General features: G+C 43.9%; 2 protein-coding genes across 2 annotated transcripts in view; both read right to left on the reverse strand.

The window, feature by feature from the left end:
* scyl2 (SCY1 like pseudokinase 2) overlaps positions 1–7769 on the reverse strand; it is an 86158-nt gene extending 78389 nt beyond the window's left edge. Inside the window, exon 1 of the mRNA XM_060902949.1 lies at positions 7645–7769. The gene's annotated coding sequence lies outside the window, so the exon portion shown is untranslated. The remainder of the gene's footprint in view (positions 1–7644) is intronic.
* Positions 7770–10187: 2418 nt separating this feature from the next.
* depdc4 (DEP domain containing 4) overlaps positions 10188–15929 on the reverse strand; it is a 29570-nt gene continuing 23828 nt past the window's right edge. Inside the window, exons 8-9 of the mRNA XM_060902950.1 lie at positions 12970–13048; positions 10188–12881 (exon numbers count right to left, since the gene is read on the reverse strand). Coding sequence (XP_060758933.1) covers positions 12682–12881; positions 12970–13048 — 279 coding nt within the window. The 3' untranslated portion in view covers positions 10188–12681. The remainder of the gene's footprint in view (positions 12882–12969; positions 13049–15929) is intronic.

A 15929-nucleotide genomic window follows, 5' to 3' on the forward strand; every position in this document is an offset into this window, starting at 1 on the left:
CTGCCGAATGAATCCTGGATTGTTTTTGCCCGTGTAAGTATGTTTTTTTATTTAAGCTTTTCGTTTGCGTCTTTACAACGAAGCGCTGCAAGTTGAAGTGTAAACAAACAACAGTTTGCTTGATTCTCACTTGTGTTGGCTCTTATCTCTCAGCTAAATCATTCACACAGAGCATCAGAAACCTCTTTAAAGACCTGGATCTTAGTTAAACAAGACGGAGAAGTGATCACGGCGCATTGTAACTGTACGGTTGGGGAAGAATTTGGTCACAATATGAACTCTGTGAGGAGTGAGGAGGAAACACAAACAGCTGGGGACTTTAGTGCTTTGTGACTTCAGTACCGTAAAATAACGACACATAGCAAGAAAAGTACTTGGAAAACACTAAGGGCCGCTGCATGCTCTTGCGACAAGGCTTTCGCAGATAGCTTTTCGCAGACAGTTGTAATTTATCATTGAGCGGGGAGTAATAGGCGTGCGCGATGTTCTTCACCGCCACAACGCAAGGTGGCGCGAAGTCGCGAAATCGCTAGGAGTAGTTGGTGGGTGTGGTTAGTGGAGTGTTTATCCTCCGGTTACTTATAATGACTAGAACTGGAGTCGTATAGATGTACGTACTTCCTCACTTCCTCGATCAACTGCTCTTCGTGCTGCTCCATCTTCGCTCGTGTTTTTAAAAATGGCGGTTGTGAAAACAAAACAAACCGGGAAAGTAGGGAAGCGGAAGTGTGTGTACAGCGGATGTAGAGTGGACCAATCAGAGCCCTCTTGTCTGAGAGGCTTCTGCGGTGGTCACAATTTTTGGGAGGTGCGCGCAGAGCGTCAGCGAAGGTGGGGGGGCTACGCAGACACTATCTGCGATGCCGTCTGCGAGGACTGGGTTGTCAGCATAAATTGGCCTTAAGGCCAGAGCTGAGAGGGAGATACAAACCTTTCACCAAGTGATCACTGCAAACTCGAGCATGCTTCGACTCGGCTCCCTTCGATTTCACTGAGAGGTTCAAAAGCCACCTTTCTCAACGTCTTTTTGTGAAATCCTGGGTTCGTTCACACTTTTTTTTTTTTTATTAGTTCACAGGGAACCCTGAAGAAACTTTTATCAGTTTCACAGTTTGATCGATTCGAACAACCTAAAACAACGCAAGCGTAAGGCATTTTTCATGTCAGCAATGCACCTTCTCCGTACAAACGCTTTGTCAACTGAGCTTTGGTAGACCACCAGCTAAAGTTCTGAATAACTAATGAGGCGGATGTGACGTCACGTGAAACCCAGCAATAAACAAGTCACCAGACAGATCAGTGTCTGTGGGTCGCTCGGTGTTTCCCCAGCTTTCTCACAGTGAGCACATGCCAGGGGTCTGCTAAAAAAAATAAAACATGACAGTAGGGCTGTGCGATATATCGAATATACTCGATATATCGCGAAAATTCTGTGTGCGATACATAAAATTATTATATCATAACTATCGAGTATTTTATGGTCATCTTCCGACTTGCGTTTGTTTCGTGTTTGTTTAAAACCTTTCCCGGTGGTTTTCTCCCTGTCCCTCAGGCAGTAACGTGAGAGGCTGCCTAAGGGTAAAGAAAACAATAACGTCACACACTCGCCAACCAATCCCGGGCGACATCTCGGTGCTGAAAGGAACTTCCGGGAAGATTTTCTAGTTTCGGTTGTGTTGCCAGATTGGGCGGTTTTAAGTGCATTTTGGCAAGTTTTGAACATATTTTGAGCTGGAAAACGTTAGTAGTATCTGCCAACACTGCCGGCGGGAAGATTTCCTGGTTCCGGTTTCCAGCGCTGACTCAGTTCGTGCAATCGCTGGTGTTGCATAGGCTACCGTGTAAGCTCTGGCAATTACAGCGACAAATTACTTCCTAAAAGAACTAGTAAGGGGTCAGTCAACTGGCATTTTTTGGATATCGCGAGGAGGACGTGGAACAGCAAATGCCAGTTTGTAAAGTGTGCAAAAAAAAAAAAAACTGTCGTCATCACGAAAGGCAGCAGCACTACAAATATGTTCCATCACCTGAAACTCACCCGGTACAGTATGAAGAGTCTCAAACTCTGAACTACTTGCCCACGAGCTAAACCCCCCCACGAGCTAAACAAATGACCCTAGCGGCCTCGTTCTCCAAAGCCCCCCCATATGAGTAAACGAGTCAGAGATGGAGAGCTATAACGGATGCAATCACTCACTTCATTGCCGAAGACATGATCCCAATTAGTATAGTGGAAAAACCAGGCTTCCAAAAATTACTAAACACACTCGATCCCAAACATGAGTTGCCTGGTCGCAGACATTTTACAGAGAAGGCAATACCGGAATTCTACACATCTGAGAGGCGGAGCCAGAAAACACTCAGTTCAAAAGTGTGCAAAGAGAAAAATGATGTTTTGCAGATCTCTCTCTTCTCTCCCTCAATCTCTCTCTCTATTGTGAATGTTCCAGTGGTTCTCAGTAGTCAGGTTAATAGCTTGGAGATCTATTTTTTAAAATAATTTAATGAATGAGCACTTTTCTTATTTAGGCTAAATGTCTCTCTCAGTGTTGAGCTGCACTTTATTGGTTTGAGCTCTGAGCAGCTCTGTATTGTGTTGCCCCCTTGTTGCAATTTTCAAGATTGTTTTTGCAGTTTGTGCCACATCTTTGTTGAATAAAAATAGTCTTATTTCAACTCAATTGTGATTAATCACTAACATGACAATTTAAAATGTGTTGTTGAAAACCACCTGTAAAGTTAACCAAGAATGTTATTTAATCTGCAGGGATTGTAGTGAAAACAGTAAAGAGTAGTGCTGTCAAAAATGTCGCGTTATTAACGCGTTAACTTGACTCAATTTTAACGGCGATAATTTTTTTATCGCGAGATTAACGCTCTGTGACATGATGATGTAGGTTTTTCATAAGCTTTTGAAACTGCCAGGAACTTGGAACAGAGACTTTGCTTAGAAAACTGATAGCAGCTAGACTGTAATGCCATGCCCCGCACAGCCAGAGTCCTCTGCCCCCCCCCGCCAAAGAACCAGCGCGGGCAGGGCGCGCTAGTAGAGATGGGATTTATGGCTCTTTGATGGGATCCGCATCTTTGTGATCCGTTCTTTGAAAAGAGCCGTTCAAAAGACTGGCTCATTTGGCTCTTTTTAAATATTTATTCAGTTTTAAGAAGACAGCGTCTAAAGAAGCCAGATCCCTCTGAACTGTAAACTCAATGCTATCCCAGAAATCCTTCCTGTAATATGCAAATTTGGCCGCCTCTGATTGGACAGCGCGACGCATCAACAGGCAGAAAGTGTAAAAGTACAAAATGTGTTAAGTGAGCTGAAACAGTAAAGATCAGATTCAATGCAATATTTATCAACGAACAACAGAGATTAAAAAAAAAAAGATGGATAATTCAACAGTAGATCATTTCACTCATGGTTCTCTTGCTAGCCCCGCGCCGATGCTCAGCTTAGGTTTCACTTTGCAGTGGCTGTGTGAAGACGTGTTATGCTTTGCAATAAAAAAAACCAAACATCGGTACAAAGCAAGCCCATGCACTTTTTTATGCTGATAAGAGAATTACAATGTTTTTTTATGTGACAAAAATGTGCGATTAAATTGCGATTAATCGCGAGTTAACTATGATTGTCGCGACATTAATCGCGATTAAATATTTTAAATCGCTTGACAGCACTAGTAAAGAGTAAAAGTTAGATTTCATGGGGTCCTTTAGAGGAGATTAAAATATATCGAGATGTATATCGTATATCGTGAAATGAAGAAAATATATCGGGATATTCATTTTTTCCCATATCGCACAGCCCTACATGACAGCAGGGTTCGGTCGTGGATCTGCAGGCGATCGACTGGAAACTATCCTCATATTACGACTACGAATACTTATTAATGCCTTTAGTGTTCCTGTTATGCATCATCATCATCATCATCATTTATATACGATGTCTGTGTCACAATGTTATGTTATGAATCTGTGGTTAAACTGCTCAAGTTTACGGAAATATTTTAACTGAAACATTTTTAGCCAAGCAGTGAACCTGGGTTAAAGGTTTGCGACAGTTTTTCAAATCAAATGTAAAATCCTTCACCTTTTCTTCACCTTTTACCTCCCTCCTCAGAGACATGTGAAGCCAACTGACCACATATTTCTGAACTGCTCTTCATGTTTCGTCCCTGTGCAGCGGAACACACCGATACACCTTTTTCAACCGAAAGGAAACAGATTTTAGAACCGGTTATGTTCAGGATTCCTTGAACTTTGGTGCAAAGTGAACCAGCCTGGTTTTGAGCAGAACCGTTGTAAATCAAGGCTGCGTCATGAACAGAGTGTGTCGCACAACTCACAGCGGAATTAAAACAGTAGACGGCGGATCACGCTGATTACCTGCGAGCTTTGGTTTTGTTATTACAGATATTTCTTTTCACTCCATTTTTTCCTCAAGTTGTATCCTTTTCCATTGCTGCGCGCCAAACTAATGACACGCCCACTGAGGTCGTTACAGCTCATGCTGGAAAAACTAGCGGTTTTGACGTTCCGAACTAATTTATTTTCAGTTGAAATGCATCGAACGGTTTAAAATTTGGCGCGTGGACCGGACTGGGACCCATTCCCTGCTGGTGGAAAGCGCTATCTGCCCTCTTCCACATACATGATCTCATAGATGCCTGTGATTGGCTCGTGTTGCTGTGATTGACAGAAGAGTCAGAATGCCCCTCCCTTCCTCCCTGAGAGTACGACCAATTTGAACTTGCGATCTGCAGAGGACAGGGTGGTTTCAGGGTTTTCTGTAACCACTTTACCCTTGTCAGGGTTGCGGTGGAGATGGAGCCTATCCCAGGGAAACCGGACACGAAACAGGAACACACCAGTCCATCACAGGGCACCATGCACACACACACACACAGTCAAAACTCGGGGCAACTTTTGTCCAACATCAGGTCTGAATATAAGAACAGCGAAGTGGCCTCTGGGACTTTTCCTGACGACACCCTGATGAAAAGTCGAGCGTGTCAGAGTTGTTCGTATTCTCTCACCTCACCTAGTTTGACAACAACTACGACGTGTTCCTCGACGTTCCTTCTGTAGCCGTGACTGATTACTTGAACGGAATTCCATGAACGATTGGAAACTCTACAGGTTTGACCCTGACCAATCTCCCAACCAAAACACAGCAAGAATTTATGCCACTAGTCTATGATTCCCTAATCCGACACGGCGAGCATCGTGAAACACAAAAACACTGTGTAGTGGAGTCTGATCCCAGGACTTGACAGAAACCCACGTAAACAGTACCTTGGGTTTAGGATCGAACCGGGACCATAGAGCTGGGAAGCAACAACACACCGCCAAAAACCTTCCCCAGTCCAAACAGGACTAAACAACACAACAGTGCTGGGTTTCCCAAAAGCACCTTAAAGCTAAAGCCAGTATCTCACTGGGCTGCGACAGCTTGCAACAAATTGCAAACGTCATTCGTGAGAGAGTTTCAAAAGTGTCTCGAAACATTCGCGGGGCTTCTCAATTTCCTCGCATGAGTCGCAAAGTGTCGCTCCTTCGTCGCTGAAATTTTGAACATGTTCGAAAAATTCGTGCGACAAAATTTTCAGCCGCAAATGCGTCGCTGGTGTCGCAAAGCCGTCACAAACCCTTCTCAAGTCAGTTTCCGTGAAGTGAGATACTGGCTAATGTGCGAGAACTGAATTCGCATATTTTATCGCAATTGTTGTGTCTCCAACTAGTCGCAGCCCAGTGAGATACTGGCTTAAAGTGCATATCACGGGTAAATTCAGGAGCGAGATCAGTGTAATTCTCCTATTTTATATTAAACTTTGGTCAAATATCTGTCGCATTTTGTGCAATTTTTTTCCCTTGCGCAATACCAGAAAAATTCAGTTGAAATCAAGCCATTTGAGCCGAATTGGTCCCCTCTGAAAAAACTTGGCATTTGGATTTCCCGGCAAACACTGATTTTCGTGACGTCGCGTGCGGGACGCCTCGCTCTGAATCCTACGCCAGCGCTGGTTTGTTTATGAGAAAACGACCTGGTGGTTTTCTGCAAATTTCTTCAACGTTATCACGTAATTATTAAAATGGTTAACAGATGTATCGTAGGAGGGTGTAGCAACACCAATCTTGATGGGATTAGTACTCATCGTTTCCCAAAAGACCGGACAATGAGAGAGAAATGGGAGCGCTTGGTCTACACAGGCTGTGCACTGAAACCGTGCAAAGCTCGCGCAGCCTGCTGGCGCTTCCGCAGGTGACGTCACAAATCCGGCTCCAGACTCGCTTGGGATTTTTCCAGATGTGTTTTGTTATTTTATTTTTTTCTGCTGTAGACAGATGGCCTTGTGCAAAATTACCCTTCTGGATGAGTGTGTAAAGAGACATACTTTCATATAAAAAAAAACACGAAATTGGTCCAGAATATGCACTTTAAGCCAGTATCTCGCTGGGCTGCGACAAATTGCGAACGCCATTAGCGAGAGAGTTTCAAAAGTGTCTTGAAACATTCGCGGGGCTTCTCAATTTCCTCGCAAAGCGTCGCTCCAAATTTTCAGCCGCAAACGCGTCGATGGTGCCGCAAAGCCGTCACGAACCCTTCTCAAGTCAGTTTCCGTGAAGCGAGATACTGGCTGATGTGCGAGAACTGAATTCGCACATTTTATCGCAATTGTTGTGTCGCAAGCTAGTGAGATACTGGCTTAAGAGCATCTTAACTCGGAGAGCGCGCGTTCATTGTGCTGCTCGCGTGACCATTTAACGATGATCTTCGTGCTGTGATGCTTTTGGCAAACTCGGGCCAGAACAGTGGAGTGGAGCCCCGCCCCCTCGACCTTCCAGCCATCTGATTGGTCTACGCCCCTCAGCACTGACACGAGTGAAGTGTAATCACGTGGTTTGGTTGCGTCACAGGTGATTCATCCATTAGGAGTGACATTTCTTCACTTGATTTTGTATTCAGTTTTTTGTGTCTCACTTGTTAACGATTTTCAGCCCCTGCCTCTGAACATAAGCAATTTCATGTCTGTCAATGTTTATTGACTGTTTGAAATAAAAGTTGTTTTAAAAAAAAAATTCTAGACTAAAGTGTAGATATAATAATAATAATAATAGAGTCCTGTACTGCTGAAACTCTCACGTCATAATCACAGATTCAGACCCAGAAATCTGATTATAAATGTATGAAACAGATGACTACTATTGAATTACTCTATTTTACAAATAATACAATCTGAAACTGGAAAATAAATCATTGTAAATAAATAAACAGCTATAGCTAGTATGTTTGCTTGGGTGAAGGAGAAGAGAAAAAAAAAGACACCTGTGAGAATAATTAAAGATATTTTCCACCTGCTGTAAAATGTTAACTAATGAGATAAACCAGTGTCATGGAGTTAAAAAACAACAACAGACTAAAGACTCAACAGTAGTCCTTTTAAACTATTATTATTATTATTATTTTTCTCCACCACCGTGTTATACGTGTCCCAGGTTCATCACCCTGTGCCAGTTAGCTTAGCTTAGCCGACACTGTATCGATGCGGAAAAAGCTAAGCTAACTCAACTAGCTCGTCAAACAAGAAGACCCACTAATAAAGTGAATTATTTTCTGCAGCTCAGCCAGGAACTCATTCTTACCCTTTATCCGTTATCAGGTGACAGCGAAATGATTTCCGCTCTCGATAAAAAATAAAACCGAAATATCAACAGCGCCCGAGAAAACGAGCCTCGGCTCAGTTACACCAAAACAACCCGTGAATAGTCATTACACTGTGAGGCGAGAAACATTGACTGCGTCCCAAACGGCTTCATACCGCACTGCACTACTGTAGGGGATTAACTAATGGCTTTTACACCCTACATAGGGCACTAGATATGAAACAGGGTGCTGTTGGAGATTCGTCCTTTATGAGCAGGAAACGCTTTACTTCCGCATTTGAATTGAGAAAAAACAAAAGTCTTACATTAAAATATATCAGTAACTCATTAATTAATTAATACTACATACTTTGGCAACCAACACATTTGAAAAATAAAATACATTTCGAATTTAAAAAAATGTTTTAAATAAATTATCAAATTCATAGTTATCCTTTTCAGTAAAATCAAGGTCAATAATTATCACCACATTTGCTCCAAATTATTTTTATTTCAGCAATATTTATTCACAATCATGTATCAACACTGTTACAGCATCTCCAACTTATAATAATAATGGCAGCACGATGGTGTAGTGGTTAGCGCTGTCGCCTCACAGCAAGAAGGCCCGGGTTCGAGCCCCATGGCCGGCGAGGGCCTTTCTGTGTGGAGTTTGCATGTTCTCCCCGTGTCCGCGTGGGTTTCCTTCGGGTGCTCCGGTTTCCCCCACAGTCCAAAGACATGCAGGTTAGGTTAACTGGTGACTCTAAATTGAGCGTAGGTGTGAATGTGAGTGTGAATGGTTGTTTGTCAGCCCTGCGATAACCTGGCGACTTGTCCAGGGTGTACCCCGCCTCTCGCCCATAGTCAGCTGGGATAGGCTCCAGCTTGCCTGCTACCCTGTAGAACAGGATAAAGCGGCTACAGACAATGGATGGATGTATAATCATCATCATCACATAGGAAAACTACTAAACCCTGACTAGATTCCAAATACATACCATTAAAGTGCTTCTCCACAAAATGGCCAAAAGTACATGGACACCTGATGATCACATCCATATGTGGTTCTTATCAAAACTGTTGCCACCAAGTTTGAAGCACACAATTGTACATAACGTCTATACACTGTAACATTACAATTAACCTTCACTGGAACTAACAGGGCCAGCGTAGTGGTTAGCACTGCTGCCTCACAGCAAGGAGGTCCTGGGTTCGAGCGCAGTGGCCAACGGGGGACCTTAGGTTTCCCCCGGGTTCTCTCCAGGTACTCTGGTTTCCCCCGCAGTTCAAAGACGTGCGGTCAGGTTAATATAGGACAGCCTTGAGCTGAGGTGCCCTTGAGCAAGGCACCGAACTCCCAACTGCTCCCCAGGCGCTGTTAGCATGGCTGCCCACTGCTCTGGGTATGTGTGTGCGCTCCATGCTCATGTGTATGTTCACTGCTTCAGATGGGTTAAATGCAGAGAGGAAATTTCACAAGTGTGTGATAAAAGTTGTGCTTTCTTTGCTTTTTTCTTTCTTTCTGCGTGGAGTTTGCATGTTCTCCCCATGTCTGCATGGGTTTCCTCCGGGTGCTCCGGTTTCCCCCACAGTCCAAAGACATGCAGGTTAGGTTAACTGGTGGCTCTAACTTGACTGTAGGTGTGAATGTGAATGGTTGTTTGTCAGCCCTGTAATGACCTGGCGACTTGTCCAGGGTGTACCCCGCCTCTCGCTCATAGTCAGCTGGGATAGGCTCCAGCTTGCCTGTGACCCTGTAGAACAGGATAAAGTGGCTACAGATAACAGATAGATGAAACCAATAGGCTCAACCCTGTTCCAGCATGACAATGCTCCTGTCCACAAAGTGAGCACAAAGACATGGTTTGTCAAGTTTGTAGTGGTAGAACTTGAGTGTCCTGCTCAGAGCCCTGACCTCAACCCCACTGAACACCTTTGGGATGAACTGGAACGCCCAAAGACCTCTTCACACAACATCAGTGCCTGATCTCACTAATGCACGTGTAGCTGAATGATCACAAATCCCTACAGCCATGCCCCAAAATCAAATAGAAAGCCTTCCCAGAAGTACGGAGGCGATTATGTTCAACAAACCCATATGGGTGTGATGATCAGGTGATCAGTCCCAAAACTTTTGGCCATACAGTGTCTATAAGCAATTTTAAAAAGAACACAACCTTATTATTAAAATGTACCACCTACAGTATAAAGGCTCTGATCATCATCATTTCTTCCAGTGTCCTGCACCCCGTATAATCATTAAATATTCACAAAACCTAGGATCACTTGGAATCAAAAAGTGTATTAAAGGTCCCATGGCATGAAATTTTCACTTTCTGAGGTTTTTTAACGTTAAAATGAGTTCCTCTGACCTCCTTAAGTCACCCCAGTGGCTAGAAATTTCATAATGTGTAAACCAAACTATGCCCAACATTTGAGAATGGCGCATCTAAACGGCGCGTTGATAAACTCTTCCCTTTACTACGTCAGCAAGGGAGATGATCCCCACGCCCCGCCCCCCCCCTGGATTCCCACCCACTGTATGGATTACCCGCCCAGTTGTAGTGAGGAGACCATAGAGGACACAACAACATGGCATCACCTAAGCGAGCGAAACATGGAAATTGCGCTGTACATGGATGTGACAACACAGAAAGGAGTCTGTTTTACTGCCGACGGGAGAGCCCCTGAAGACGCAGTGGCTTAATTTTATTTACTCCAATAATACGCTGTCGAGTCTACCTAAGACGGTGTATGTTTGTCGGAAGCATTTTCCTGATGAATGTTTCCACAACTTGGGACAGTACAGGGCAGGTTTTGCACATCAACTGTCACTGAAGCCTGGGTCCGTACCAAGCATCCCTGCCGCATCAGCCACAAACAGCGAACAAGTAAGTGTATAACTGTTAAGTCGTTTTGCCGCGTTTTAAAATCGGTGCCACGTTAGCCTTGCAATGGCTATATTAGCTGTGCAGCTAACCGCTTCCTGCAGTTAGCCAGGTACTCTGCGCTACAAAACCAAAAAGCATGCAGCATGCTCTGTTATAACAGCCAATCAAAACAGTTTTTACAAAGACACCCACATTCTTTTTTTAAGTCACTCGTTCATTTTGTTTGTTTGTTCAGTAAAAACCCAAACATTTGTTGAATTTATTTTATTTCCTCGCGTCGTACCTTAATGACGTCAGCGCGCGGTATTTTTTCCTTCGCGGTTTGTTCCTTCTCTCTCGCCATAGTAAGACACCCACATCTGCTTGTTCTGACCCACTGGAGGTAGTGTCACAGTGCTGTTAGCCAATCAGAGGTAACATGTTTACATGTCATGAATATTAATGATAAGACCCGCCCCCACCCTCTACCCTTCCCCGCCTCCTGCTTCTCATTAGCAAAACGACGCACTGGGAAAAGCGCTGAAATGGGGCTTTCTCCCAGGAGGCTATATCTACGTGCCGAGGGTTCATTTCGAGAAAGGCTGCGGATTTAACATCCGGAAACCTCCACGAGCCCGTTTAAAGCATCAACAAACCACCATGCCATGGGACCTTTAAAAAGTATATAGTATTAAAACTTGCTTTCTTTTCAAACAGAAAATACAATCATTTTTCTACATTAGTGTCATGAGCAGTTAAAATAAATTAAGTAGTACATTTCATTTTCTATATGATCAATTAGAAAACCACTAATTGCCCCGAAACTGGAAGGTCACAAGTTTTACGGCATAAAATCGCATTTCTACACTTACTGTCCAGTGGATCGACTACGACTACTATTACTGTCGGATTAAATCTTCCTGAAAACATCGAAATTATAATAATTCTGATTCTACAGTGCATCTAAAGATACCGGTCAACATTTAGGACCAGGTTTTTTCAATCATAATAGAAGATCGAGTCAAAAATGAATCATTTAACCACAACACCATAGCTATCTGTGTGTGTGGCAGACGACCTACAGTAGATCTGTAAAAACGGCTGGGTTTCAACAATGATTTTATCAAAAAAAAAAAAAAAAGTGTGCAATATTTAGGCCGAATCCCATTTCACCCCTTGGACCAACCCCTTGGCCCTTCCCCTCCATTTTGCGCGTTCACGTGAAGGGGTAGGGGTATCCCAATCCCAGTTAACGCGGAGGGGTAGGGGAAGGGGTAGGGCTTCTGTACCCCTCCAAACGGAGATTTTCCTGGAGCTGACTCCGAACGAAGGGGTTTGAGTGATTTCCCACAATGCCATGCGGATTTCAGCGAGATTTCATGCGGATTTCAGAAAGATGGCGGTTCCCGCGGCGAAAGATTGTCATAAATGTATTTTCTCCATTATTTACGTGTTTTAAGTTGTTATCCAGAGGAAACACGCCGCTTGATTCGCTTTCGAGCTGAGAATGAGCAGCGATTTCTGAAATCCAAGCTGCTGCTAAAAAGCTTTGGGAGTGAGTATTGTTTTCGGTTGCTTGACTGCGTACGTTTTGTTCTGTTATTCTCGCTTTTATTGTTTACATGAGTGTTCTGACACCTCATTCTGTCGGATGTGGTGCACGAAGCGCCAAAGATCTCCCATTCAGTGGTGTTAGTTAACAAATCACACCCTGCCAGCAGAGATTTCTGGTTCTGCCTCTGACTGTAGCGGCTGGTCGCAGCCAATGACGCATTTGGTCGCGTTTTGCTAACGTAAACGCTGACGGAGGTACGCGATGACGTATGCGATCGTTGAAGGGCTATCCCAATACGTAGGGGTTGAATTTCAAGCCCTATCCCTTGTAGCTCAGTTTCAAGGGGAAGGGCCAAGGGGAGGGGAAGGGGGAGGGGTAGAAATTAGAATTGGGATTGGGCCTTAGTGTCAGAAATGAACGTGTGCAGTGCAGCTGCATGACAAATGATTAGATCACAACCCGACAATCACCAATTTACCAGTGTTCTACGACTAAATCACACTTGCATACGAAAAGCGATCTGTTTCAGCTTCAAGCATAAACAACTTCTGGCTAGCTTTCCAGCGAATAGATGAACGAGCCTTGGTTGAAGAAACTATGTCGAACGTTCTAGAAGGTGGAGGAGAAATGGTGGAGAAACACTGCTGGGTGGTGCTTCTGAAACTCCCTGATGAGCCGCCTCCTCTGTTTGACTGACAGGTCATGACGAAGCGCAATATGCTCAATGAGCTGGTTCAGGCTCTCGAAGGTGTTCTTCTCTCGCTGCTCCTCAAACTGCCGGGTCGATACCTGCTGACAGAACGTGAACACTACACAGCAACACACACACACACGTTTCAGTGGACGCATTCGATCCAGCGTGCATGCTCAGGTGATGCGTTCTCTACGTAAACTTACGTGCTACGTTATCAGGATCCCGCCCTTGCTGCAGGGTTCGCAGGGCCTTCGTTACTGCCTCGATCAGAGACGCTGGCGTCTAGGTTCATTGTGTCCAATGAAAACGGAAATAAGAAGAAGAGACAAGGCTGTGAGGTTCGCTCAGATGGTACAGTAATCAAATATACCATGCACTAAGAGGATCTGGTTGAAATGATGGATTCTCGGAGGTGAATCTATCATTCCTGGAGCCTCTCAGTGCACGGTATATTTGATTTATATTCCTCGTCAAAAAATTCCAAACTAAAAGCGTTAAAACTGAATCTCGGTATCAACTCGCTGGAGGCAGCCATGGTTGTTGTTTACATTGGTGTGACTTTTGACCTGCGCATGTGCACAGTACCATGCTATCGCCTGCCTCGCCAGGCGTGATCATGATGTGTAGATCAACACTACCGTTCAAAAGTTTGGGGTCACTTTGAAATGTCCTTATTTCTGAAAGAAAAGCACTGTTCTTTTCAATGAAGATCACTTTAAACTAATCAGAAATCCACTCTATACATTGCTAATGTGGTAAATGACTATTCTAGCTGCAAATGTCTGGTTTTGGTGCAATATCTCCATAGGTGTATAGAGGCCCATTTCCAGCAACTCTCACTCCAGTGTTCTAATGGTACAATGTGTTTGCTCATTGCCTCAGAAGGCTAATGGATGATTAGAAAACCCTTGTACAATCATGTTAGCACAGCTGAAAACAGTTGAGCTCTTTAGAGAAGCTATAAAACTGACCTTCCTTTGAGCAGATTGAGTTTCTGGAGCATCACATTTGTGGGGTCGATTAAATGCTCAAAACGGCCAGAAAAATGTCTCGACTATATTTTCGATTCATTTTTACAACTTATGGTGGGAAATAGAAGTGTGACTTCATTCTCTCTCTCATTATCTGTAGCCGCTTCATCCTGCTCTACAGGGTCGCAGGCAAGCTGGAGCCTATCCCAGCTGACTACGGGCGAAAGGCGGGGTACACCCTGGACAAGTCGCCAGGTCATCACAGGGCTGACACAGACAACCATTCACACTCACATTCACACCTACGCTCAATTTAGAGTCACCAGTTAACCTAACCTGCATGTCTTTGGACTGTGGGGGAAACCGGAGCACCCGGAGGAAACCCACGCGGACACGGGGAGAACATGCAAACTCCACACAGAAAGGCCCTCGCCGGCCCTGGGGCTCAAACCCGGACCTTCTTGCTGTGAGGCGACAGCGCTAACCACTACACCACCGTGCCACCCTAAAAGTGTGACTTTTCATGGAAAACACAAAATTGTCTGGGTGACCCCAAACTTTTGAACGGTAGTGTACACACACACAAACGCCCGCGGCGCCACAGCTGTGACTCGAGTCGGCCGTGTAGCTTGAAACCGTGACGCCATTTAGATTAGATTAGATAAAACTTTATTGATCCTTTTGGGAGGGTTCCTTCAGGGAAATTAAGATTCCAGCAGCATCATTACAGATAAACAGAGAAAAGAAAGAGAGAAAAACTTCTAGATAAATTAAAATAAATTAAGTATTTACATATACAAATATAAAATAAATATCCAGGCTATACCATGACTGACACACAAACTTTTTTTTTTTTACACATCACGAGATACACTGCTTCATTAATGGTGGAACTATTTTATGTCACGTAAGCCATCTTTGGCCAATGCCTGCACGGGAATTTTTTGATGAGCGATAATTAACCGTTATTCCACGAAATCGAGTCGTACATGAGCTGATAGCGCTTCGTTGACTATACGCCATGTACAACGAGATTGAATAGAATAACTGTTTTATTCGATCCACATTCACTGGATTTTGAAAAACCAAGCATTTTTATTTTCATTTTTTGCAAATTCGATCAATAAAAACTTGATACAAAATCCTATAATAATAAAACATTATTGAAAAATAAAGATACGTTCTGACCATGAAATACTTTCATTCCATATTCTGTTGCTTTTTTTTTGTGGTTGTGTTTTCAAGTCGAGTTTTTATTTCGTCCTCGGTTGGTTCAGCAACACGTGCCGCCATTTTGTTTTTCTCTACTCACTGTATATGAGCTGATATCCTCGTAGTAGAGGAGCCAATCAGAGCGCACGATTGCTCATATCCAGTGAATGTGGATAGAATAAAACGGGAGATATATATGTGGCTGATTACAGAATCCAGGGACACGTCGGCCCGGGGGCATTTTGAGTTACTGACAGATTCAGAAAGTACAGTTTCTAAGCTTTCCAATGATGCCTTCCATGTGGAGATCTGACAATATTTGAAGAATGTGTGGCCTTTTGAAAGTGTATACTTCTTAAAACAGAAAAGGGAGAAAATCGCCCTCAAAGTTTTCCATCTCAGCTACTCTGGGTGCAGGGCGGGCACATAATGCTGCTCATCTGCATGACATTAAGGAAAGCCCTACCCCCTACGAGCTAGCACGATGCTACTTTCATGTAAACAAAGATCACCACGTCAATTTTCCTTCCATGCAAAGTATGCCCAACACAATTATGAAGTACAAAAATAAGTCCTAAAGTATACTTTAACGTTTTGTGGTTGAAAAATTACTCACACCGTAAGAAAGAAAGATAGCACGATGATGACAACTAACACAATGCTAGTTTCATGTAAAGCCTCGGTCACAACCGGCCGTACGGTACGCGCTCCTACAGCCGGTCTACACGCAAAAACCGCAAGAAACACACGGAGAGCGCGCTTGTGATGTGCTGATTTTCGAGCCGCAGACCGGCCGCAGAGGTTCTTTGTCATGTCAAACAAACTCTACGGGCGCTTACGTTTTTTTCAGGTTGCAAGACAAACTTACGGCCAACGCGCGTCTTTCTCCGTGAAAAAAAAAAAAAAACGCAGCGATTTGGGAAACGCCAAAAATCACACGGCCAAAAAATCGTACGTCCGGTTGTGACCTAGGCTTAACC

The sequence above is a fragment of the Neoarius graeffei genome, chromosome 21 (genome assembly GCF_027579695.1).
Source record: "Neoarius graeffei isolate fNeoGra1 chromosome 21, fNeoGra1.pri, whole genome shotgun sequence".
Lineage (NCBI taxonomy): Eukaryota > Metazoa > Chordata > Actinopteri > Siluriformes > Ariidae > Neoarius > Neoarius graeffei.